Consider the following 27,766-nt stretch of genomic DNA (forward strand, 5'->3'; position numbering starts at 1 on the left):
GTTGTAGCCAAGGGGGTTAAGCCGTCACACTAGCAACCTCGAATCTTTCGACACTAGAATCTCGGGGCGCTCTAAGTAGTACAAGATCCGGGAAGAAAAAAAGGCAGTTACTTTACCCCAATTTTTGATTTTCTTTGAAAACCTTAAAAACATTAATTTTTCATTCAAAGCATTATATCCTAAAAACTACCAACAACACTAGAAAATCTAAAAGAACATTATTTAAAAAATAGGAATTTTTTTTAAAATATTAGCCTTAATAGAGCTATATTTACGTCCAATAGTTCTCGAGAAATAACTTGATTAATAGTTAATTAATTTATTTTGAGAAATCTATTTCTCAGGAACTATGTGATGTATATATATCTTTTAGCACTCAAATCAAAGCCAGTTTAATGTAGTAAAAAGTAAGACGTACATAAGATGTACATATGTCTACCAGCACTCAAAATAAAATAAATTTAACTTACTATAAAGTAATTTATGACAAGAATTCAGGTAGTGGTTTTTATGATATTCGCATATGAATATAAATTCGACACATAAAAATTTGTCCGGATTAGAAATCAATTTATTTTAGCAAATATCATGAGAACTATTACTCCTACGAAGATAAAGGATATGTACTACTTTATAGTCCATTAAACTAGCTTTAAGTGCTAATAGACATCTGTACATCAAATGTTTTTGAGATATAGATTTTTCAAAATAAATTCACTAACTACTGATCTTTCAGTACGTTCCATACAACATGTTTATGAAATGCTGCTATTTAAAAAGCTATGTCTCGAGAACTATTAATAAATAGACGTAAATAGCTCTTTTAAGGCTAATATTTCAGCAAATTTACTCTTCTTTAAATAATGTACTCTTGGATTTCTAGTGTTGTTAGTAATTTTGTAAGATATAGAGCTCCGAATGAATAATTAGTGTTTTTTTAAGGATTCGAAACAGCCGCCATTTTTGTTCCCCCTACGTATACTTGGCAAACTCATCAATTTTGACTAGTAACTATACCTAGCTCTCATTAAAGTAATAAAACATTGGGGTGAAATAACTGCCTTTTTTTCTTCCTGGCTCTTGTACTAAAGGGAATTGACTTTCATTTTGTAGCGCTGGTCCCGTAGAGTCATTTTTTTAAAAATAATTATTGAATTATTCTATTTATTGTTATTTACAACTGTAAAAAAATATATACAACAAAGAAATTTTCTGTAGGTGACATAGTGACATGATACAAACATGTGGAGAATCTACCCATTGATAGAACTCCAATTACATTTCTAGAGGAGAAGATTTCGAGGCCATCTTCTTTTCAGACACCTAGGAGGATTATTAGGTAATAAAGGAGAAGCTAGGTTAGAAACAAGTGGATTTCGGTGGTTGGGAAGTTTATTATGAAAGGAATGGTATATGGTTCTGGCCAAATCGGCAACATAGGGGACATTGAGGTCCTGATGAATGATTTAATTCGTGACAAAGTAAGGAGCATTAAGGATTTTGGACTGTAAGGATTGGATTCGGGAGGAATTTGATGGTTTAGTGGAGCCCCAAAGCTCAACTGCATATGTCCAGATAGGCCTTATAATAGTCATGTAAATCAGTATTTTGTAATGGATTGGCAATTTGGACCGTTTGTCTAGTAAATGTTGTAATAGTAGGAATCGACGAGCAGTTTCTTGTCTTTTCGTCTTGTATGAGGATTCCACGTTTGTCGAGATGTTGTCCTAAGTAATGGATCTGTTCGACATGAATAACTAGGGTATTATTAAAGGATACTGTAGGGCAAGAGGTCATGGGTTTACGACGAAGGGTAAATGTGATTTGGTAGGGTTTATTGGAATTAATTTTAATCCTCCAGTTTTGGCACCAGTCTTCAAGGGTGGTGATGTGGGATTGGAGGGTTTGGGATACAATGTAAGGATCATTGTTCACGGACAATTGACCTGTGTCATCATACATGGTGAGGATAGTGTTAGGATGGGTTGGGATATCAGATGTGAAAACTGTATACAGGATAGGACCAAGGATACTACCCTGAGGTACACCAGCAGACTGTCGGATAGTGATGGATAAGCGCTGTTGTGATTTAATTGAAATAATCTGTCGGAGAGATAAGAACGGATAATGAGGAAGTATGTAGGGGGTAGAAATTTACAGATCTTCTATAGCAGTCCTGGGTCCCAGACTCGATCAAAAGCCTGTTCTACATCAAGAAACACTCCCGAGCGGGTCAAAATTTAACCTTCCCACTCTGGTTAAAATAGATTGAATATCTATGGGATAATCCTCCTCCTCATCCCTCATATTTTAGAAATGTCCAGATAGAGGAAACAAAAAAATTATCCCTGCCATAGAAGGGAGTGTTAGATTAATTTATAAGTTCAAAGTGTTTATACAGAACACTAGTTTTCTGATGTATTTGTCTTTTCAGTGCTGTAAGAGAATTTTGAGTAAGACCTATTCCAATATTGTTTTGTTCATATGAAGTCCTAGGAATCCGTTCGACAGGAATTGACAAAATATAAACGTTTACTCGAAGACATGATTCAGTAGATTTAAGACAAAAGGATTCCAGAATTTTAAATAAAAATAAAATATTTTATTTCGTTTTTTGTTAGTAGTGTCTATATTATGAGTACTAGGTTCAATCATTCCAGGTTCAATAATCATTAAAATTTGTCGCAAATATAGTATGTTTTTTAAGAAATTTATATATATTTTTTATATAATAAAAAGAGAACTAGTTTTATAAAACTTTGAAGGTTAAACAGTAATAGTTAGTAAATCTCTTTTCTAATCCATTTTCAATCTTCGAGGGTCTCGATTTATCTCGGTTGATCTTACAACACAAGAATTCTCTTTGTAGCCATAAAGTGCTTTGTACTGTTTTCATTTATACATGGAAACAAAGTCGGCTTTGTGATTTGTGTAGGAAGAGAAAACTCGCTATGTAGGTCAAACTAGCGATTAAATCATTTCAAGAAATCTTAATCTGTTGTTCCGTTTGTATAAACCTCAGAACTAAAAAAAAATGGCTACTGAAACTGTTCTTGTAGTACTAAATCTAGAACTAAAATTTCGACACCTGGCGTTAAATTCTGTACTTTACTTACCGGTAGTGTCGCAAAAGATAATAAAACATAAATAAAATAAAACTCTTTCTTTTTTTTCTAAGTATATATTAATTACACACCAAAAATCTCCATTTTAACACTGAAAAAATTAACTGCGCCCATTAAATTGTTCACTCTTTATCAAATATGAACCACTCAGGAGGCGTGAACTCGATTGGGAAGGAAGGAGGCGGCAGTCTGAGGCTCAAGGTTGGCAGCGCTATAAAGTAGATGGACGGTGGGAACAGAGGCTGGAGGCAGTTGAGGGAGAAACTGACCTGAGGCGGTAGAGTCAGCTGAAGAGTCACGTAGTTCCCGATAGCGAAGGAGAAGCCAAGGGAGAACGGGTAGCCGAAGGAAATGAAGGCGCAGACCTCTTCGTCCATCTCGATGGGGTAGAAGCAGGAGACGTTGGGTTGAAGCGGCATCACGGTGAGGGCGATGGCCACCTGGAGCTTGGACCACTGGAGGACCACACCCAACGCCATCAGCAGCGCCTTTATCTCCATCGCCCCTCCTGTGCACAGTTATCTATCTTAGTATACGTCTCTTTCTAAAATATCCAGTCTCTTATCTAAACCTGCCTATATTTTTATTGTAGCGTAAATTGTAAATTTTGGTGTAGCGTAAGTATTTTTAAAGTAGTATCATGTTTTCTTAGTTAGCTCCATGTTGTAAAGTTACAGTATTTAATCAAGTACCCGGTTTACTTAGGGTTAAACTAACCATGTGTTCCCTATAATCACATTACATGATAGTTGCTGTCCTGCGTCAGGGGCTTGATACGGTTTTTACAACTGGGAACCATTAATTAGGTTGATTGGTTCGTAGAAATCAGGCGAGATTGATATCGAGAGAGTTTCTGCTTATTTGATTAATAAACATATATATTTTTGAGTCCAATATTAATTTCTGAACAAGAAAAAGTAGTCAGTTATCGATGCAAAGAAGTGGGATTGGTCTCATATATTAGAAGTCATCTGCTGCGATAGAGGTCCGTCTTCTAGGCGGTGAGACAAAGCTGCGTCGTAGCTCGTGTGTTGGTTAGGACAGGTCCTACATCTCTCTTAGAAACTGGCTACCTAAGGAATGGGTGATAACACAGACAGCTGGAGGTACTGGTGTGCATGCTGGCGGTGTCTGGAGCTTTCCGATTTCCACTGCTTTTGGAAAAGGAGGAAGAACACTAAAATATGAGACAGTTGACCCAATGAATTATATTTCATAAAATTCTAACAAACAATGGATATAAACAGCAGTTACAATATAATTGGCCCGTTGTAGTCGAGGGAGCTGAGGCGTCGCCTTATCAACCTCATGAGTGCAGCGTTGCCGGTTGAATTCTGCCTGGGACGGGACTTTTATTTCGTGACGGTCCCAAGATAAACTTGACCATTCCACCAAGGTTATAGTAGATTGGTTAATAATAAACAATCCCTTCCTTTTATATGTCAAAAATTACCAGGAAGGAAATTAAAAAAAAAATTATGCCTTGCCCTTCATACTACATTTCCTTCCCGATGCTTGTCTCCTGCTCAGAATCATCCGTATGGAACAGGAACAAAACAAAGAAAGAACTTAAAGTAAGGATGGATTTATGGCAAAATGGGGCTCGACACTGATGCGTTATTAATGTATGTTTCAATTGTCGTTATATTTAGTTTATTATTGATCAGTAATTTATCACTGAGAGGTAGTCAAGGTTCGAGGCTGTTGCTGAAAAATCATTTAATATTCTATTAGCCATAAATGTACTCTGTAAACAGTATGTATCCAGCCCCTTTAAGTGGGTTAAGATGAAAATACTGTAAAAATAGTCTCGAGTAGATAAAGGTAGAAACAAAAAAAAAATCGATATAGTTTATATATGAAATGATTTTTCAGCAACAGCCTCAAACTTTGACCACCTCTCAGTGTACTGATCAATTAGTTATATGAGAAGAAAAATATGTGATAATATTTGTGTGTTATAATCAAGTAATGAAGACAGATGCTGAGGATTAACCGTCGCTAAGACGTCACCTAGCAACGGGCCGACCATCTTCGTTTTTAATTCAGTTCCGGCTAATTAGTGACAATGATAGTATGTAACTCTGTCTGCGTTTATAATGTATTATTTGTGGACATTTTGAGTGAGTTAACCCGTCATTACAGTCCGGAACCAGACATTTTCTGTGTTTCGACTTGAATATGAGTTGTTAATTAGTTGGTTCACATAATTCACCAAAATAACTAGACGATGTCCTCATAATAGCCAGTGTAGCCTTGGCTTTTGGATATTTGGACTATCGATGAGCCACTGCACCAACCTTGGACCATTGCAGCCGTGTATAGCAACAGAGCTGCGACCTACACATCTCAACAAGCAAAATATCTTTCTCTGACCTATCCGAGTGGATCAACCTTTTGTGGAAAAGTATTTATTTTATATGTGTATCTTTGTTTGTAATTTTTTTTTATTTATTTGTTGATATTTACAACTGTATGAAAAAATACAACCAGTAAATTTGATCATAATGACATAATGATATGATACAGGATGTAGAGAAACTACCCAGTAGTAGAACTCTAAAACAGTTTACAATATAAGGTCACGAGGCCATCTTCTTTTCAGGCCCCTTGGAGGATTGCCAGGAATGGAAGAGGAAGCAAGGTTAGAAACGAGTGATTTTGGGTGGTTAGGGAGTTTATTATGGAAGGAATAATATCGGGTTCGGGCTAGATCGGTTACATAAGGAACATTTAGGTCTTTATGGATGGTTTTATTAGTAACAAAATAAGGAGCATTGAGGATTTTACGAAGGATTTTGGATTGTAAAGATTGGATACGAGAGGATTATTTGTAAATTAGTTTCTTTTTGTTTTCATAATTTATTTAGATGGTTTTATTGTGTCTAATAGGCCTATTTATTTTACTTTGTTCATTGTTTCATTATAACTCTGTTATTTATTTATGTTTAATTTTTCAAATATTTATATCCGAACCAGCTAGCTTTTGTTCTTTTAAAGCTTTCCAACAAAAATACATAGTCAATTTGAAATGGCTTTATTATTATTGAGTTTTAATAAATCATTTAGAATATTAGGATAATGCGCCATGGAATAAAAATAAATACTAACATAAGACCCGAACAAGAAAAGTTCTCCTAATACATTTTCGAACAATATTCTTCAAACACTATAAAGGCATCGATATAAAGGATCATGATGGATGGTCGGCTTGTAAACTTTTAAAGATACAACATGAGCCGAGGCAATATAAGTTGATAATACCGATGGCACTACTTTAACCAAGGGGGCTTACTCGCAGCTACTAGGGACTTTAAATATTCAGCCGCAGTGTCATAACTGTACCGAGCTCGGCTACATAATACCTATAGTTTATCTTAGATCATTCTTTATCAAAGGAAGGGTTTTCATCTTAGCAAGTAGCAAGTACTAAAGTAACTCACCGATAAAAAAAAAATTTACCCATACTAGAAAAGGCAATTAATAAAAAAAAAAAAAAATGAATAAACACCAATTATTAAATATTTTACAAGATACAAAACCTTTCATCTTGTTAACAAGCCAATTTAGAGCTAAGTGTCCTAACTGAAATTTTTTTTTTTAAATTATTTATTTAATGTAATTTACAACTGTACAAAATAATACAATAGGTAAATATGTAGTATGTTTCATATACACTTGAAAATCTTGGGAAGGAACCACCCGTTGGTGTACAACCATTATTAAACATTAATTTAAATTAGAAGGTCCCGTGGCCATCTTCTTTTCAGATGCCTCGGAGGATTATCAGGGATTCTTAAGGATGAAAGATTAAGAATTAATGGGTAAGGATGGAACTGAAAATATGAATTATGAATCCTAAAACAAGAAAAATATTCCCTCTATGAAGGTCTACAAGCCCAAATATTTTCATTATTACAAATTGTTCAAGTTATAATAAATGATTTAATATTTGTTCTAAATACTTTATTAATAACAAATAAACACAAACATATTTAATATTGTTCAAAGGGCTAACTTTGAGCATTAAGACAGGCTCGCATATTTCTACTACAGCAGCAGTTACCAAACGGCACTTTGTGTTGTAACACTTTCCACATTTGCCATCCAACATTAAATATGAACATGACTGTTTACATTTTATTAATACAGAAGTTGGAACACATATAAATTTATTTATTTTAAACTAATTAGGAAGAAATACTTTATTTGGCAATGCTGCCCAGATACATAGGGTTGTAAAAACACAGCATACCCATCAACCCATGCATGGATAAATATACTACCATATATCAACAATGATACAAAACCATTTCTGTTTTTCAAATTTTTTTTTTCAAAGAATAATCAGCTAAATACAATATATTTCAATTTTTTTTTTATTTACAATTTTTTTTTCTTATATATCTTTCTTCTTCTCGCACAAAGCCATGTTCCATTTTTCCTATTTATTCGTTCTCCTTTTTTTTTTTTTTTTTTTTTTTTTTTCAAAACCCTATCTATAATGTTCTCTCTATTCCATTCTCTCCTACCTCCCTTCCCCAGTGACCCGCAACGCACGTTTGATTCTTTACACAAATGCATAACAAATTAAAATAAATTATTAATAAATCAAAAATAAATTAACATTTTATAACGATAAAATGAATATATATTAAATTAAACTGTTCCACAGCAATACTTCTGTGGAACAATTTAAAAACCAAATAAATAAGTTAAAAAATGTAAATGTAAATTGAAGAAAAAAAAGGTTAAAAAAATAACAAAAATAAAAATCATTAGACGTGAATAACTCCAATAGAAAGCGTGAACCAACAAATTTCACATTATAAATAAGAAAAATGTAAATTTCCCGGAACAGCCTTTCACAGTTTCATTTGCCAAATTTATATTCATATGCGAATACCATAAAAACTATTGCCCCTACGAAGATACGTTTCATAAACTACTTTATAGTAAGTTAAATTGCCTTTATCTTGAGTGCTGGCAGACATATGTGCATCTTATGGGTCTAGTGAAATATTCTTTCAAAATATTCTTTTTTTGTGAATCTATTTTGTCAAATATCATAAAAAGATATACGTTATAAACTATTTTATAGTAAATTTAATTAGCTTTGATTTGAATGCTGGCAGACATCTGTACGTCCTATGGTTCTGAAATGTTCAAAACTCAAAACTTATTGTCTGAACAACTATAAATCAAATTATTTTAACAAATTTTATGATAACTACTACTCCTACGAAAATAAACGTTATAAACTCATAGCTTTAAAGCTCATTAAACTAGCTTTAAACAGAGTGCTAATAGATATCTTTATGTCACATAGTTTCTGAGATATAGATTTCTCAAAATAAATTAATTAACTACTGATATTTCAGTACGTTCCATACAACATTTTGATGAAATGTTGCTTTTTCATTAGTCGAGAACTATTGGACGTAAATAGCTCTATTAGGGCTAATATTTCAGCAAATTTACTCTTTTTTAAATAATGTTCTCTTAGATTTTCTAGTGTTGTCGATAATTTTTACGATATAGAGCTCCGAATGAAAAATAATTGTTTTTTAAGGTTTTGCAACAGTCCCAATTTTTGATCCTCCATACTTATACTTGGAAGACTCATAGACATAAATAGTTTTCATTAAAATAATCAAAAATTGGAGTTAAGTAACTCCCTGTTTTTCTTCTTGGCTCTTCTATTATAACGACCTATATTTTAAGGTTTGAGAATATATTTTATTATTTTTTAACACATCTAATTTGCTGTTCGATAAAATCTATTGTTTGAAAGATGCGTGTTAAGAAAAATACTTTTGTATACATTGAAGCAAAAGAAGTTGATACAATTAATGAATCTGCAGAATCAACGTGAGACCAATTGAACATGAGCCCAAGAGAAGAAAACAATTAGTTATTCCACCCAAATTTTCGATTTAGTTAGTATAAACTATATATAATAACTAGTAAAAATTAATGAATCTGCCAAGTATAGTTAGGAAGAATAAAAAATGGCGGCTTATATATTACTTTAATATATTGTTTTCCATTGGGAGGTCTATATCTTTAAAACTATACTAGAAAATCTAATAGAACGTCATTTAAATTAGAGTAAATTTCCTAAAATATTAGCTCTAATAGAACTATTTACGTTCAATAGTTCCAGAGATAAACGTTTTTTAAAAGCAACATTTCATAAAAAATGCAATGAAACATTAGTATTTGTGAATGGATGTAGAGATGTCAAATTAAAACTAGTTTATGTGCTATAAAGTAGTTTATGACGTTTATCTTCGTGGGAGTGATAATTTTCATGGGATTTGACAAAATAAATTTACAAATGTTAATTTCAAGTTGTTCGAACAATGATTTTGATTTATGAAAAAATATATCTCAGAAATCATTCGACATACAAATGTCTGCTAGCATCAAATTAAAGCTAGTTAAACGTACTAGACAGTAGTTGACACTTATCTTCGTAGGTGTAGTAGTTTTTATGGTATCTAGATATGAATATGAATTTTCAATAACAAATATAAATCCATTTATTTTGTCAAATATTATGGCAACTACTACTAAGTAAGTGTCTAATTTCAGTGCTAATAGACATCAGTATGTCTAAAGTTTTCTGAGATGTAGTTTTGCCTAAATTAATGCCTAAAAAAATTTTGCTTATAAGCAAACTTTATTTATCAAAATTTTCGGGGACAAACAAAAGAAAACCTATCCTTCTGTAAAAAGGCTATCGAGAATGGAAAAGTCACATTTCACCTGTCGGTTTTATCTGGAAGGTACAGCGATACGCTTCCGATGTACCAGATCCAAATTTCGACTAAACACTGCTACTGCATCCTACATTTATAATTCGAACCATTTGTTTTACTCAATATAATTAACTAGTGTCCAACGCTTGGATTAATAAACGGAAAAGTCATGGTATAGTATTTTTTGTTTAAAATTGTTTTCGTCATCTGATCTCTATTTTATAGATTTGTCTGCGTTAAGACTAAAAATCTGATGCACATCACGCAACTTTTACTTACCACCAAGATATCTTTGAGCACTCAAATTAAAGCTAGTTTTATGTACTCTAATCTAGTTTATGACGTTTATCTTCATATGAGTAGTAGTTTTTATGATATCTACACATGAATAAGAATTTTTCATAACAAATAGAAATTCATTTATTTTGTTAAATTTTATGGCAACTACAACTTCAAGAAGGCTGGGTTTACAGTACGCTCATCTAGTTCTAATTTGGGTTCTAATAGACATCAGTATGTCTAAAGTTTCCTGAGATGTAGTTTTGCCTATATTAATGTCTAAAAAACTGTCAATAAGCAAACTTTATTTATCAAAATTATCGGGGAGAAACAAAAGAAAACCTATCCCTCAGTAAAAAGGGTATCGAGAGTGGAAAAGTCAAAATTAATTCACAAGATATTTATTCCTTGTTGTTCGGACATAAATTTTTGGTTTATGAAAAAATATATATCTCCGAAACCATTTGACGTTCAGATGTCTATTAGCACACAACTTAAAGCTAGTTTAATGTACTTTAAAGTAGTTTATGTCTTCGTAGAATTAGTAGCTTTCATGACAATTGCTATAATGATCAAATTTTAGCTTATTTCTAGTTGTTCGGAAAAAAAATCATATTTAAATATCGTAAAAATACTACCCTTACGAAGTTAAATGATATAAACTGCCTTATAGCACAAAATTAAAGCCTGTTATAATTTGAGTGCTGGAAGATATCTGTGCGTCTGATCGTTCCTGAGATATAGTTATTCATAAATCAAAAGTTTGTCTAAACAACTAGAAATAAACATTATGTGACTTGGCAAAAATTATGAAAACTACTACTCCTTCAGAAAAAATAGAAACTAGAAATAAATATTTTGTGATTTTATTTTGGCAAATAGGCAAAAACTACTACTCCTAAGAAGATAAACGTCATAAGCTACTTTATAGCACATTAAACTAGCTTTAATTTGAGTAATAATAGACATCTGTATACGTAGAATTGGTTCCATCTTTACCTGGTCAAGTATAAGAAATAATTTAATCTTTTTCAGACTAATAAGTACTCTATCAGATTAACAAGTACTTTTTCTGTTTAATTAATAAGTTCTGAAAAAGCGGCTTTTAAATAGTTTTCAACTAACAATTCTTTCATTCAGGAGGTATTTTATGTATTGCTTAGGAAAGGAATTATTCGTCATCAGACAATTATTTTTTCGAAAAATATAGATTTTTTTATGGGGCCACCATTTTTTGCAGGTACTCTCAGTACATGCTCTAACTGGCAAACTCATTTTTTTTAATGCAATAAAGATTCAAAATTTGCTATCAAAGATTTCTTCAGTTATAGATATATGAGGTTTTAAGGATGTTTTATTATACCAGAAGTTGCTATGTTATAAAAATAATTACTTTGTGTTTTATTAACCTCATCTCAACCCTCATCTGGTAAACCCGGCAGATATTTTTATTTATTCATTTATCTCATGGTAGGCGATTTGTACTGTTTTTGTTATATAATTAGATTTGATAAAGACAAAAATGTTTAAATTTATTTCCGATACAAATTGAAATGTTAATTGTAGCTCTTCCATTAGGGGCTGAGGAATCCAAATTTCGTAAAAGATTTAAGAAACGCAGGAGGTGTCCAGGTAACCAAAATGCTCAAATGAGAGGAAAAATGTCACGTTAGGAGTGTACTGGTGAGAGAAATGCTCAGTCTTATCGTTGCGAGAAGGCAGAGTAAAACTAAATTGAGTATAGGTTGGGAGGAAAAAACTATTATAAAATATAAAAAATAACTCCCGGGTTAATAATAACGATATTTAGCTCCTTTCAAATTCATAATAATTTTAATATAATACTTACTAAATCTGGACAAACCACTGATATGGAATCCTCATACAACACTGAAAAGACAGGAAACTGCTCGTCGATTCCGACTATTACAACATTTACTAGACAAACGGTCCAAACTTCCAATCCATTACAAAAGACTGATCTACATGACTGTAATAAGGCCAATCTGAACGTACAGAGTTGAGCTTTGGTGCTCCACTAAACCTTCGAATTCCCCTCGTATTCAATCCAAAATCCTTCGTAAAATCTTCAATGCTTCTTACTTTGCTAATAATAAAATCATACATAAAGACCTTAATGGTCCATATGTAACCGATCTACCCCGAACCAGATACCAATCCTTCCATAATAAACTTCCCTACCAAGTCGTTTCTAGCCTGGCTTCTCCTCCTTCACTACCTAATAATCCTCTTAGACGTCTGAAAAGAAGATGGCCTCGAGATCTTCTTTAGAAATGTTTTTGGAGTTCTATCAATGGGTAGATTCTCCACATGTTTTTTATCATGTCATAATATCACTTACAGCAAATTTACTTTATGTGTATAAATGTATACAGTTGTGAATATCAATAAATAAATTATTTAAAAAAAATAAATAAAAAATAATACTTAGGTATTAATAAAAATATTTATTACAATAATGAGAACCTCGCAGCGATATTGTAATCTAATCATACCAGAAACGTCCCAATAGATCAGTAAGATTAGAATTTTTTTTTCTTTCCGATTCCAAATATTACACAAAATTTCTTTATTATGTAAATGAAACTAAAATTAACCAAAATCAATCGCAAAGTAAGATTAGCCAGAAGAGAGTAGACTTTCCTCGACCTGAGTAAATGTAATTCTAGCTGCTAATTGGATGAAGACTATTCCATTAAAACAGCTAACCATCTAACTCCCAAGAGGCATCAAGCGAAGTTACAACTCCCAACTCCTTCAAGACTTAAAAATGATCTCAATTTAAATTTTTTTTAACATTTTATTTAAAATCGCTTTTATTTCTTTCAAATTAATAATCAAACTAGAATCACAAAATGAGTGCGTGAGTGTGCGAGAGAGTTCAAGAATCCTCCCATGTTGAGTTTCACTGACTAGTCATACCAAAGGCATATTCTAAAACAATACTGAATAGCTAATAAAATAATAAGTTACTTAAATGTTTACAATTAAAAAATTTAAACAATACGAGATTTATATATAATAACAAAATTTGGATGAGCGAAAACACCTATGTCGCATATCACCATATTAAACATTCAAGATTTAAACCTATGAAATAAAAAATATTGCTAAACACTCGGATTTGTTTAGCAATTTTTTTTCCATTTCGATTGCTCCTAAATTTTCAATATCAAAACCAACGAAATTTTTAAATATACGCTTCCGTTAATCCAATGAGTTTAACTCTGATTAAACTTTTGTTGATTCGTACATCATACATCCTGACAATATCACACGCCTATTTCATTCTAAACTATTATATCATCTAAAAAAATATTAACTACTTAATATACAATTAACTAATTAAATAAAATTTATTTAATTCATATCTAAAAATATTTATTAATAATATCATAACCACTTATATTAATAAATAAATTAATAATATTATTATTAATTTATTAATTAATATAAGTGGTTATTAGATTATTAATTAATATATAATTAATAAATATATAACAATCTCATGATATATGAATATTACACTTCATCAAATATATTGGCTGGTGAGACAGATTTGAGTAACCAATCCAGAGGAAGACCTCAACCAGCAATTGACGATGATGAACTCAAGCTTACTGTCGAAAACTCTTACCAAACAGGTAAAGCACTTGCACCACAAGTGAATACAAGTGTATCGACAGTTCCTCGACACATGGAATAAAGTAAAAAAAGATTATCTGTTGGGTACCTTATAAACCTAATGAGATGCAGAGCAACTGAACCAGTATAAGACTTGAGAGTGGTTAAATATCGACGAAAGACCGGGATCCATGACAAAACCAAATTTGCATCAATAAAATATCAATGGTAGGAATAATTTGTATCATTTTTACCCAAAGGTGGCACCATCACATCGTACATGATATTGACATAATGCATCTGTTTTATTCATAAAAAATCAACAAACTGATTTTATTAACATTGCTATTCAATTGCTTATGTAATAACTCTAAATATCCATCTTAATCAAAACATAAGATATTGTTATTTAACAAAAGCATCAAAACTTGAAAAAAAAAAAATCTGCACTGATTATTTGGAAGGAACCTAAACTCTTACATGACATCAGACCTCATGTTTCACGACAGACATTGAAGAAACTAAACGAGCTGTCTAAGAGCCTTTCCACACCCACTGTATTTACCAGACTTATCTCTAACAGGTTAAAGGTAAAAATTTTTAAAATGATTCTTAGGTCAAAAATGCATTTTCTAGTTTTATTTATTCACAATACCCTGAATTTTTCAGTTCTGTGAATAAAAAGTTAATAAGTCTGGGAGGAATATGAGGATAAATATTTTAATAAAAAATTTTTGACTTGATAAAGCTCTTTTACTGGAAAACCTTTGCTGTTGACATTTCATATGAAACGGCCCAATAGTGTTAAAAATAATAAAAATGCTGGACAATATTTCAACTTGTGGTTTTTTTTTATTTTAAACAACAACTTATCGGCTATAAAGCTGAACCGATTTAAGACTTTTCTGATTCTATTCAACATGTTTAAGTTGGCCTGATAATAGCGTTTTTGTCGAAACTGCTTCTTCGTTTTTAAAAAAAATACAACTGGTGATATATTATGTAGCCTTTTTATTATAGGGAATTGTTCAGACAATCCCTACCTACCCCCACCCCCCAACAAATTCAATTCAGTCATATATGTAAGGGACTGATAGCTCATGTGCTGCTCTCTGTTGGCCGAGTAGACCAACGGCCATTACTTCAAGAACTAGAGAAGCGAAGAGACGATCCGCCATCTTCACTCTCAAAGGTAATTTTTCTACTCATAAACGCTTCATTAGCCAAACGGAGTAGAAGAGACCAAGGTCTGCTGGCCCTCCGAGAGGCAAAGAGAATGGGATAGCAAAATTAGTAACCGCAACATAACCCAACAATCATGTCACAGCAACAGCAAGAAGATATGTAATCATCGTATGGAATAGTTTAATAATTCAATGTATATTTATTAGTCTAGAGTCCAACTCGTAAACTGTTAATTTCAATAGTGCTTAAATATATTTTTTGTCACAATATGCAGTTCACTCATTTAACTTCAGGAACCAGTGTTATAATCACCAATAATTACTCTGGCTTTACGCCAGACTGCAACTATTGAAGAGGAATTATCCACATTTAAATGTTAAACCTTTGTATGTAAAATAATTTTTATGTATTCAGCACTACCTTAAAAAGGACACTAAATAGTATGGGAAAAAAAGGAATAAAGAGAGAAGAATACAAAACATGTGTTCATCTTCTTTTGGATCTCAACGTATCATATACCGTTATAAAATTAAATAAATAACAAAAAAAATTACAAATGCGATATTTGACATTATAATTTACAATGTCCTTTCTTATATGTCACCTTGGTACGTCAGAGCAGACGCTTTCAAATAGAAGAGCATGTTGTATGTGCTGGATCCAATCGATTCCATGACCAGAGCAGAGTGGAAGGGGCCCATAACAAAAGGTGGAATCAATCTAAAGAAGTGGTCATTCAAGAAACTGGAGGGCGAGGGAGTGGGGAAAGTGGTTCCAAGGTCCCTTCAGAATCGTTGGCAACTCGACAGACTTGTTTGATTTGATTAGTTTTGGCAGGCCAAAGCACAATACTCGCACCTGTTGACTAGAAAAAGTTATCTTGGAATAGCCCTATACAGATACGTGCAAGCCTACTTATAATCCAAAGAAAGAAGTAAATCCCTTTTGCTATACTCCTCTGCTAAATGCCTCTGTAAAAACAAATCCATAGGAAACAAATAATGGAACACTAAAACAAATAAAAATAAACAAGTAGCAAATTACATTGAGGATTTAAACAGTTTGTGGTAACCTGTCAGGCAAACGTTTTAAAAGTTGAAAACATCTGACTAACTCAGAGTAATAAAACTCATTTCTCAGGGTTGATACTAATCACATTCTTTTTTTCTAAGGCAATCTACAGATTTATAAGTTGAGGTAGTAAATGAATATAAATATTTGAATGTAACAATTACTTCAAAGTTTATGTTTGGGCACCACTTTTCAGAAAGGATCAGTCAAGCTAAGTTTGGTTTGAACTCCACTTGGGATAATTTGATAGCAAGCAACAGATCAATATTTCGAGTGATGGTATGTTATCCAGGACAGGCGTGGGGTTTCGAGCACTATGGCGTTCTAGGAAAAATTAAAAAGGTATGTTTAAAAAAAAATTACTGGGCTTCTCCAAATAAACGCCTAACGTCTCTGATTTGAGAGCTCTTAGAAACTATGTATGACGGGTTAAAATGGAAAGAGCTCAGTTGATTAACGTGTGAGGGATCAATGTCATACCATAGTTGTTTCTTTTAAAGTAAATACCATATTGTTGTTTTAAATTACTAAAATGTACAGCTGAGACTGCATACAGGCTCATTTTTTTATACTCCTTCAAGTGTTTTAATTTGTTTGAATAGATCATGTTTTGTATTATTTTATAAACATATCATTCATTGTTAAAGAGCTATAACCTTTGACATTTGATTAGAGATTTTTCGAAGCAATCAATTCGTTCATTAATAGAAACTGAGAAGAATCGATGTTGTTGTTCTAATATCAATCAGAGATTCATTAAAAGGGCTATGGTATCATGTCAACGGACGGTGAAAAGGTATGATGTACCGGTGAATACGTGTTGTTTTTCTGCAAAACACACTGATTTAATCAAGAATTCCGTTCCATCAGTGGCTTATATTTTCTAATCATTATGCAGGAATAACTGCAGTAAGATTCTATGATTGAAAGTATAAAGACAAATAACTACACTCAATGTGAAAAACAGTACTAATCAGAAAAGAGAACTGGAAAACGTACAAAAACATAAAATCTATAATAATACATTTATCCCTGTTCCGTCTCATTAAACCTAACTATCACATTTAAATTATTTACTAAATCAAATATTACCATTAATATATATATATTATATTATAGAATTACGCTCGAAAGCCAAATTTTTACCCCATTAAGGTTACCCACTCAATACGGTGGGGTGGATCCCAAAGGGCTTCCGAAACCGCACGGCTACAGTGAAACAGAAAATAATTATCTGCCACATCCGGATTCGAATCCTTGGGGTTTGTAGCATAAAATGAAAATATAAATTTTTTATATTAATGCTCTGACGTATACATCTTTTATTTTTACATATATTCCAGTTTTCGATGGATATACACCTTTTGAGTCCAATTAACTAAGTATAGCACAATGTTCTGTGAGTGTTATCAGCCCAACTCAAAAACGAAAAGTACATAACTGAAATTACATATTTAGGGCAGGTATAGGCCTGAGTTGAGACAGCAATTTTTTCAATAAAATCGAACAGTGACTTTATAGAATTGTTTTTTTTACAATTTTTTTTCGATTTTCTCAAAAACGTTAAGAGCCGTTTTGAATTTACTGAGGTCTATATATGTGCCCCTTTAAGGTCAGGCCATAAGTGGACTTGGTTTACCAAATAGTACACCTGGCAATCCTACAACATAAAGGGTCATAAAATAAAGATAAACATCTGATCGCTCCCTTTTAGGACAGCAAGTCAGGTCGCATGTCCGCCTCCATCAACAAATGTTAGGCAGTACCGAGTTACTTTTAGGTTTGTAATGCGGGTCCTCAAGATAAGGTATCAAGGTATCAATGGTACCTGACCGATGGTTAGGTCAAATATCGGTCAATCCCCCCAAAACAGAGGTAGCTGAGAAGACTAGGAGAAAGTAGTGGGAAGGAAGGGCCGTTTTTAGGAGAAGACACCCTAAGAAACACACAGTCAGAGAGGAGTACAGTACAAGGGAGTCTGACAGATCTACAGCCAGATAGACGGACATCGGACAATCAAGCAAGCACACTCAAGGCAGAGGAGGAAGATCTAAAGACATATATACCAACGAAGCAAAGAACTACTAAACATCTCCAAGTACGCCAGACACATAAGGTAAGTAAAAATCCTAAGTTGGTATTTTAAACGTCAACAGTAATAAAAAGTGATTAAAATTAGAGTCAATATAAATATGAAAGGTCTCTCTCATATTCTTAGTTCATAGCATATTAAGTAAAATGAAGTCAATAAGTCTATTATGCTCTCTCATATATTAGTATACCTAAAATGGAAAGATTTGTAAATATATCATTATGCAAAACTTCACTTTATGGTTAAAAATCCCTGCATGCCTCCTAATTATCATAGCCTAATAAATTTGTAAACGTGATACTATTAGAGAAGATATTAAATGATTAGTTATATACAATTACATCTAGCAGAGCTTAAAAAATAACAAGAGAAATGTAAATATAAATAAATAATAAAATGCAGTTGGCGGAACCTCCATCAGCCATGAAAAGTAATGAATCGCCACTATATTTATTCATTTCATTTATATTATTTTCTTAGTCCTGATGAAGACCTACAACCCAGTCCGAAACGTCAACACAGATTAACACAGTCATATAACAGTTAACACAGTATATTTCAAGCCGCAATTAACCAGAATCTTCTTTATTATTTTTTAGATTAATAACATAAACATAATTTAAAAATTAATACTTATACATATTAATATCAAAATCAGATTGAGCCTGTGAATTATTTAGGAGGGAATCCTGGTGTGCCACAATATAACAGAGGAAGGCCACTTGCAATATTTATGGAAGAGCATATTGATGTGGTAATTATTGTGGTTCCAGCTGTGATATTAGGGGGGCATAAACAAGGGCACAAACCCACTAACACACTAACCAGATCTTATCGCCCCCCTTGCTAATAATTTCATTACGACTAAGTGACATTAGCTCACCTATGTTCCTGTCTATGCGCCCGTTACAGCTAATTTTGATTTGTGCCTAAAGACTAGAGATGGAATTTTTATGTTTTCATATATTTCTTCTCAAAATTTCTACATACATTTTTATACTCCCTATAAACAACTAGTGATTTTTATTTTTTATTTTAAACCAGTGTGCGCATGCGCTAGTTAGCAAATTAACATATGTTACATCGTGTCCCACAATAGACTGTATTTTCCGGTAAACTTAAATAAAAACAGTAGTGAATAATAAGTGTAATAATAAGTGATACTGCTCACATGAGAAGTAAAATATAAGTGAGTTGTCGCTTATGTATTTATAAACTTTTAAGTGAACAGTGTATGCGTTCCTTAATACTAACAGCAGCCATAGACTCGTACTAGAGCTAACAGCCCCAGCCTTTGGTCAGTTAGACACTGGCTGCTATTGAAGATAGACCGCTCTGCCCTTTACGTCTTTAATTACGTATATTAATACGTAAACTAAAATTATACTATTTTTAACTGTCTTCTTATTTTATTTTCTTATCTCGACTCACCATGATGGTATGAGATACATTCATATGGTGATGTCCAGTAAAAATAGCACTGAAAGATCTCGAAGCCTGAGAAATACACCCAGAAACTCTTCAGCTAAACAAAAACCAACAAAACCACTGAGAAAAACACCACCTGTGACACCAGGTAGTTCAATTGATAAAATGAACTCTCCCAACCTGGCCCTTCTAATCCAAGCACAGCCGAGGAATCGCCATTTTTTACGCCAAATCAATATGACGTATTAGGAAATTTACCAATAGATAACATGGAAGCGAACCAGACACCCAGAGAACCCAAGCCACCGCCAATATTTATCAAAAACATTAAAAATTTTCATATTTTTTGCCAACAAATTAATAAAGTAGTTGACCCAGGTACATATATTTGTCAAAGTCGCATCAATGATACGAAATCAATACCAGATACCGTAGATACTTACAGGAAAATAATAAAATACTTATCTGAAACAAAAGCTGACTACCACACATATCAGCTACGTCAGGTGAGGGCGTTCAGAGTAGTCATCAGACAATTACACCTCTCGACACCGCCGGAAGCTATCAAAGAAGAACATACGCCCATGGGGTACGTAGTACGACAGGTAGTTAACGTACTAAAAGATAACAAAGATCCACATAGTGCATCAAACAAAATAGCGTTGCCATCGTTCTTCGTTTACCTCGAACAAACACCTGAAGTAGAAGATATTTATAATGTGAGCCGTTTATATTACACCAGAGTAGTAGTTGAAAAACCCTACCCTAAAAGAACAATAGTTCAATGCCACAACTGAGCATGGCCACACTAAACATTATTCCCATCACTTACCTAGGTGCGTCAAGTGTGGCCAACAACACAAATCCGTAGAATGCAGCAAGCCTAGGCAAGCACCTGCAGTGTGTGCACTAAGCCATAAAGAAGGACACCCAGCCAACTACAAGGGGTGCGAGACAAATAAAAATCTAGCATCCAGAAAGCAGGCAGGTCCCAGACAAGAAGATGCAACCAGTCCACCCAGGAGACCCTCAAGAATTGTCAAACCAGGAGTATCCTTTGCTCAAATGACTGGCGAATCAGAACATGTAACTCAGGCCCTGCCACAATCGCAACCTACATCCCATTATCCTCAACCTCAATCCCAACATTCTCATCCCTCTGTTCCTCAAACCTCATCCACTTCCCAAAAGCCTAATTATCAGATACCTTGTATCCCCCCTCCTCCTAACGCGACAGATCTCACAAACCTCCTCACCTCAGATAGGAAAGAGGAGTCCTATCTGAATTTAGATCCCTTATCACTCCACTCATCTCCTTACTTACAAATATAGTATCTAATCTTATTCCTCCGCCAAGAAACCCTTAAATGGTACCATTTAAGTCTCTTTCTATTCTCATTTGGAATGCGAATGGTGCTCGAAACCGCGTTAACGAGCTAACGGCCTTATTATACGACAAAAATATTGACGTAGCTCTAATAACTGAAACTCGACTTACCACCAGACGATTAATGAACATACCTCAGTACCAAATTTATCAAACGGACCATCCTGACGGAACAGCACATGGTGGCACTGCTGTCATTATCCATCGATCCCTTTCACATCACTTAGTCCTTTACAAGCCCAAAATTGTTTACAAACCACAGCCGTATCGATCCAAACTTCTCTATTCCCCATAACAATAGTAGCGGGTTATTCCTCACCGAGAATTCCCACTTCCCAACCACAATTAAATTCCTTCCTTGATTCTCTCGGACACCATTTCCTTCTAGGTGCAGACCTCAACGCAATAAAAATCAACAATGGGGAGCTAGAACCACCAATTCCCGTGGACGATCACTCCTGTCTGCTATCAATTCCCTTCGATGCAACATTCTTTGTCCCAATTCTCCTACATACTGGCCAACCGATCCTAACCGTAACCCTGGCCTCCTGGACTTCTTTATACACAAAGGCTTAGGCCCTCTAAACATTTCCCTTTCACACCTCGATAACTTCTGTCCAGACTATAGTCTACTAATCCTAACTATCACCATATCCCCAATTCCTGAATTACCTCCACCCTCACTCATAAGGGGCCTAGTAAACTGGAATTCCTTTCGCCGAATCTTAACAGACCAAATTGATCTTAAAGTTTCCCTAAAAAACCCTGAAAACCAGTACAAAACATTAAAGCAACGCACAAGACATCCTTCTGATCGTCGCTCATATAACCACTACTGTAGAACCATATTTAATGCACCCTATTACGTTTCCAACAGTACACTACACTATGACCTACATATCCATTTTTGAACTAATACTAACCAAATTATAATTCAATATTACCTCAATATTCCATATAAACCATCCAAATCCTTTGGTTCAAACCTTATCTAGTTCCACCCATCCCTACAGCCCACCTAGAAGGTTGAAACGGCAGTGGCCTTAGAGAGACTTATTGTAAATAAAAACGGACAATTGGAGTTCTTGCAGTGATCAGATTCTCCACTCAAGTTGAGTGGTTGCTGCTATAGCGCACTTACTCAGCCACCATTGGCTCACTACTAGTGATGCGGCGAGAGGGATGCGCTGGGATATTTTAATACCTCAGTGTGAATGTGATCGTTCATCATTATTACCTATTGCCCACAACTGCGTGGCAGATTGTAATATCTATCAATAAATAAGTATTTAAAGACAAAAAAAAATTAAACCAATTTTATTTTACATATTTCACAGTTTGTACATTTGTTTTTATTTCTTCTTTAAATATCTTTTTTTTATTTTAAGTACAAACTTTAGTTCCAACTATATTTCCAAATTTATTTTTTACTTAATACAATTTTACAGTAATGGAAAGCATCACGATTGTACAAAATTTTTAATTCTATTTTTCTTACGGACGTACAGGTTTTAAGGTAGTCTTGGTCAGAATAACTAAGGGTGCTAAAGTGATCTATTTGTACAAGAGCCCGCGAAAAAAATCTCTTAGTTCACTACAAATTTTTTATTACTTTATTGAAAACTAGACATAATTACTAGTCAAAATTGGTGCGTCTGCCAAGTATAGTTAGGAGGAATACAAAATGTTAAAAACAAAATATTTTTCATTCGGAGCTTCATATCTTTGAAAATACAAACAATTCTAGAAAACCTAATATCATTTAAAGTAGAGTAAAATTTCTGTTTATTTATACATACAAGTTTGCACCATCTACTCCCAAAGGATATGGTTTGGGTGTTTATTTGGGCTATTTCAACTGGCATATTGAGTTGGAGTGCTTGCGATGGGCGCAAAAATTGGTGCAGATAACAAGATCGTTATCTTCTGTGATATCCAAGCAGCTATTCTGAAATTATCAGCACCTGAGATTGCAGAGTTATCCATTAAAGAAAAAAGTAGGAACATGGCTGCTGCTATAAAGTGAAAAAGAGAAGGACTAGAAGTAGATACCGAACCATGGTGGCATACATGGCAATGAACATGTTGAGAAGATATCTAAGCTAGGTTGTGCAGAGAATCAACCTTTTCAACCGCTATCTTACAGAACAGCAAACTCCATAATATGTCGTTATAAGGACAGGACACTACCTTCAAAAACAGTTGCATCGAATAGGCTCATCGACTTGCCCTCTTCACTGCAGGGATGACAAGGATGGAGACCATTCAACAGCCCTAGGTAATATAAAACAAGATGAAAACCGATTCAAGGAAAAAAAACAACTTATAATGAATTACGAGTGAGAAAATAGTACAACATCCAATTTTCTGAGGCGTAAGAAAAGAGAACAAAACAAAAAAAACAAACAATATTTTTACATAAAACATTAATAATAGTATTTTCATTGAATACAATCATTGACTGTGATAAAAATATGTTATTAATGCTGCTTAAAAAGTTTGTGGCTTCTAATATACTTATTTACTTAAAGTTTTCGGGATCGTAAATCAAATCATTAGCAACGCCATTTACAACAGATATTTATATAAAATCTCATGAAACTGATTAAGAAGAAATTATGAATGGTAGCGGTGCCACTGTGGAAATTTATAAGCGGAATTCGAAACAATTAGGGTCAGATTTCCGAAAAAGAAAGACGGAGAAAAACTACTGTTTCTTTAAGAGCAAACGAGGTCAATTATGCCTAGTTTTGAAAATTAAAAGTTTAAAATCTTTATGGCGTGAAGATACGAAACAGAATTAATCCAAATTCAAAAATTAGAGAAGAGACCAATTTGCTTAATTAAGGTATTTATACCCTTCTGAAACTCATGATTAACTCCTCAAATAGTATCTGCTAAATGCAATTTAGTTTTACGTTTGAAGTTTGGTTTGAGCTTCTGAAGAGGATAAATTACTGAATCATGCATATGTGTTCGAGATTCTTAAAACACTATCGCTGCTTCGATTTATAACCTTTTGTATACTCTTCTTATCGATCCTTTGCTTTAATATTGACACAGTTAAAAAAAGAGGAAAGAAAAAAAAATTCAATATTTTCAGTTCGATGTAAATATTTGATTTGTACCATAGACTAAGGTTTCTTCATGGCAATCCTCACTAGCTTTGTGAAGCTATGTGTAGGGACATCAGCTAAGAAAGGGACCACAGCCTACGGTAGTATCTTTGGAAAACGTCCTATGCAAAATAAAATTAAAACTTTTTTTTTTGTAGATGCAACGAAACATTGTCCATATGTCAAATTATTTCCCTTCAATAGTAACCAGTGATAACACTCTGAGATAAACTTTTTCTATTGTAATATATTAATAACCTGCCTTATTCAAGAGCAATATATAATAAAAACCATTCACACCATATTTACAATAAAAACATAAATTTATTCAAAACAAAACAAATAAATAAACAAAATAAATGTAATGACAGCAGAAAGAGGTTATACTAAAAAAATGATAAAGCCTTATCAATGAGAAACCAGTATAGATTGTGTGTCATTAACATTTCAACTGTTAATCGTAAAAAAAAAAAAAAAAACCTAAGTCGGAAAGGATTTTTTCAACAAAAATAACGACTAACTATTTCGTAATGTATCGCTCATCAAAGAAATTTGGTGAAATAGAACCATTAAAAATTCCTTTATTATTATCCCATACTCTATGAGCTGTGAGTACTACTTTTTGCCTGTGTTTTTAAGCAAGACATAGCTGTGACTACAATGAGCTATCCTACCAAACAATCAGAAAAATAAAGAATATATGTAACTGTTTTCAAAAAGAACCTGAAAAGATAAAACAGTTTCTTACCGGTGTCTTTATCCTGTCTGAGAGCGGGAACGGGAAGTTCTTTCGTAAGAACTCCCTCTCTAGTTCCGGATCCACTCTTCTATGCATGTCATCCAAACTTAGCACTGATAGAGAATTTCGGATTTTGGAACTCTAAAGATGGAATTTTGAGATCCCTTTAACCATGCTAACTGAAATGACTATTTTCCAAATAATTTCACATAAAAAAATAAACAGATGTTAGTACGATTGAACTTAAATAAAATTGGCAAAAATATTAAAGGATATGGAATCAAGTAAGATTTTATAAATTATATTTTTTTGTAAATATTGTATTAAGAATACTTTATCCTTATATACTATTTACTTTCATATATATAGAGATTTAGGCTACTTCAACGAATGAATTCTTTCACAAGAAAGGTAGTGTCTAAAATGATCTTGTTAATAACTGGAAAATTAACAATAACCATTAGAATGCATCACTTGTTTTATTACAATATTTACTCGAACTGGATTAGGGAAGTTATCAGGTAATCAGTGTTGCCATAGTGTCTGATGTTTTGTTGAAAGAGTAAATAATAAAAGAAGTTTGAATAGGTATTTACTAGGAAAAATGTCTAAGAACATGAAAACCATTCAAAATTTAAATAAATGAATGATGAAACTATACAGCGAAGAACATCTCGTTAAAAAATCGGTGCGCATGACCCAACTCTTACTGTCCAATTCACTTATGTCCCCAAGTTTTGTGATCTCAAATTGAAATTATCGCTATCAACTTAATAGTACATTGATTCACCGAGTTTAACCAAAACCCTTCGAACCGTTTCTGAAAAAATCGAAGCACTTCTGGCTTTTCGATTTTATCGAAATATTCGCTGTCTCATTCCATTGCCTATACTTGTTCTAAACATGTTATTTGATTTTCCGTTTTTTGAGTTAAGCCATACACGCCGACCGTTTTGCGAGGCTTGGTCAATTGGATTTTAAGGTCCCTTAACTTAAAACGAGCTAATTGATTACTACTAAGTATCATAAGTTAATTAATAATTTTAATTAATTAATTTAATTATAAATAATTTTTTAGATAACCTTATTTGAACAACCTACAGCAAATTAATATGCTAGTACTGCTACCTTACTATCTAAAGGCTTCGAATTGTTCAACTATAATCAACATTTATTTACCATTTTAGATTTTTTTTTTTTTTAACAACATTTTGTTTTTTACTTTTCACTGATTTATAATGAAAATTCATTTTTGACCGATACCACAGTTTTAGTTTTATACAGTTACGCCTCTGGTTCCCACGATTTTTTTTTTGTCCCCAGTTCTTTTTTTCTATCCCTTCGCTCATAATTTCTCATACAATGGTTAATTCTCACAGGCAAGGTCATCTCCATGTCATGGAGTCTGCTGATGAGTATTTTTTATCATCTACTTAACTTTTCAGTCGTGTATGCCAGTCGAGACACCTACCCGGAGTAAAGTATGCAATTCACACGACCTCCACACGACTCGTTAAAGGATTCCTTGGATGACTAGCTGAACTAGTCCGATTTGGCATGACCGAAGATGGTGTTCTCTGTGTGGTGCAAGATAAAACGAGTTCAGCTGTCTCAGAAACTCCACAAGAGAGTCACCGTGGTGGGTCGATATTTTTCCATTAACTGTTAGCATCCCTCGGAACTCTTCGTGTTATGTTCATATCTGTTCCCCGGGGGGATGCGTACCTGGGTGTATACATGGCCATGCCTTCATAACCGGTTATTGTAACGGGGTACTTGAGGTCCCAGAACGCACCCCTTGTACTACATAATCCATTAATTAACAGGTACACACAACCCACCCCTTACTTTCAAGTCTATCTCTTAACCGAAATGCGAGCTAATATGCGATCCAAGTGACATATACCCACCTCAAAGATACTGGGTAAGCCCTCAGATAATCCTCTCTACTCCAAATTCGATTCTTGGTTAATATAACGAGTCTCCCCCTCTCCCTCCTAGAGTTAATCCTAGGCACTGGAGGTAGGAGAAGTTCAGGGTCAGAATTCATCATTGTATAAAATTAATCTGTATTCTTGAAGAAGTTTGTCGGGGGGTGCGGTCAGCAAAGAACAACATAAATAAACAAAACCATATTTATTTATTTTATGCCAACGTTTCGACCTACATGATATTATATTTCATCTGTCACTATTTTCAATTTACTACCATACAATTCCACAAATATCAATCAATTAAAATTTTGTTCTATTCAATTATCAGTTATCATTTTTTATCATTTATGATTTAATTCAATATTTTATATAATTCTAAATTTGTTTGTATACTATTCCTTTTCAAATGTATGTTACTCTAAATGTTGTTCTATAGCCCTGATGAAGACCTGAAACTCAGGTCGAAACGTCGGCATAAAATAAATAAATATGGTTTTGTTTATTTATGTTGTTCTTTGCTGACCGCACCCCCCGACAAACTTCTTCAAGCATTAATCTACGGTCAACTATCTACACCTCAATCTGTATTCTGTATCTTTTTTATACGGAGAGGTTTTAACTTATTAAGCAATAGTATGTATACATTTTATAATTTAAATAAAATCATCAAAAGTAATTAGATTAGAGAATCAGAGAATTATAATTGTCACTAATACTATTATTTTAAAAATTAATTCAAGAAGGAGGAATTGTGGGTTTTCTGATGGATCATTGATGTCAGTGCGTTTCCCGAGTATCTGGTAATGACATGCGGTTGGTTGCGTGTTTGTTCTTACTATTATCCATCGATTTTTATATTTATCTCAATTGAGCCGGAAGCAAGTCATTTGTTTTGAACGTATCTCTTATCGTATTGAGATAATAATTGAATATTTCCATGGTTTCCATATATATATATATATATAAGTTACAGTCAGCTGGTACTTCGATGTCAGCTGACT

General features: G+C 33.3%; 1 protein-coding gene across 2 annotated transcripts in view; it reads right to left on the reverse strand.

Annotated features, from left to right (window-relative positions):
• The window catches only part of LOC106682492 (uncharacterized), a 40,916-nt gene extending 15,850 nt beyond the window's left edge, over nt 1-25,066 (reverse strand). The window contains exon 1 of one of the 2 annotated variants that reach the window (XM_014423378.2): nt 24,841-25,066. In XM_014423378.2, the coding sequence (XP_014278864.1) occupies nt 24,841-24,927 (87 nt within the window). In that variant the 5' untranslated portion in view covers nt 24,928-25,066. The remainder of the gene's footprint in view (nt 1-24,840) is intronic. The other variant, XM_067047494.1, reaches the window with a different exon arrangement.
• Nucleotides 25,067-27,766: the final 2,700 nt, after the last annotated feature.

Source organism: Halyomorpha halys, unplaced genomic scaffold (assembly GCF_000696795.3).
Source record: "Halyomorpha halys isolate HHAL.00 unplaced genomic scaffold, Hhal_1.1 Scaffold418.1, whole genome shotgun sequence".
Classification (NCBI taxonomy): domain Eukaryota; kingdom Metazoa; phylum Arthropoda; class Insecta; order Hemiptera; family Pentatomidae; genus Halyomorpha; species Halyomorpha halys.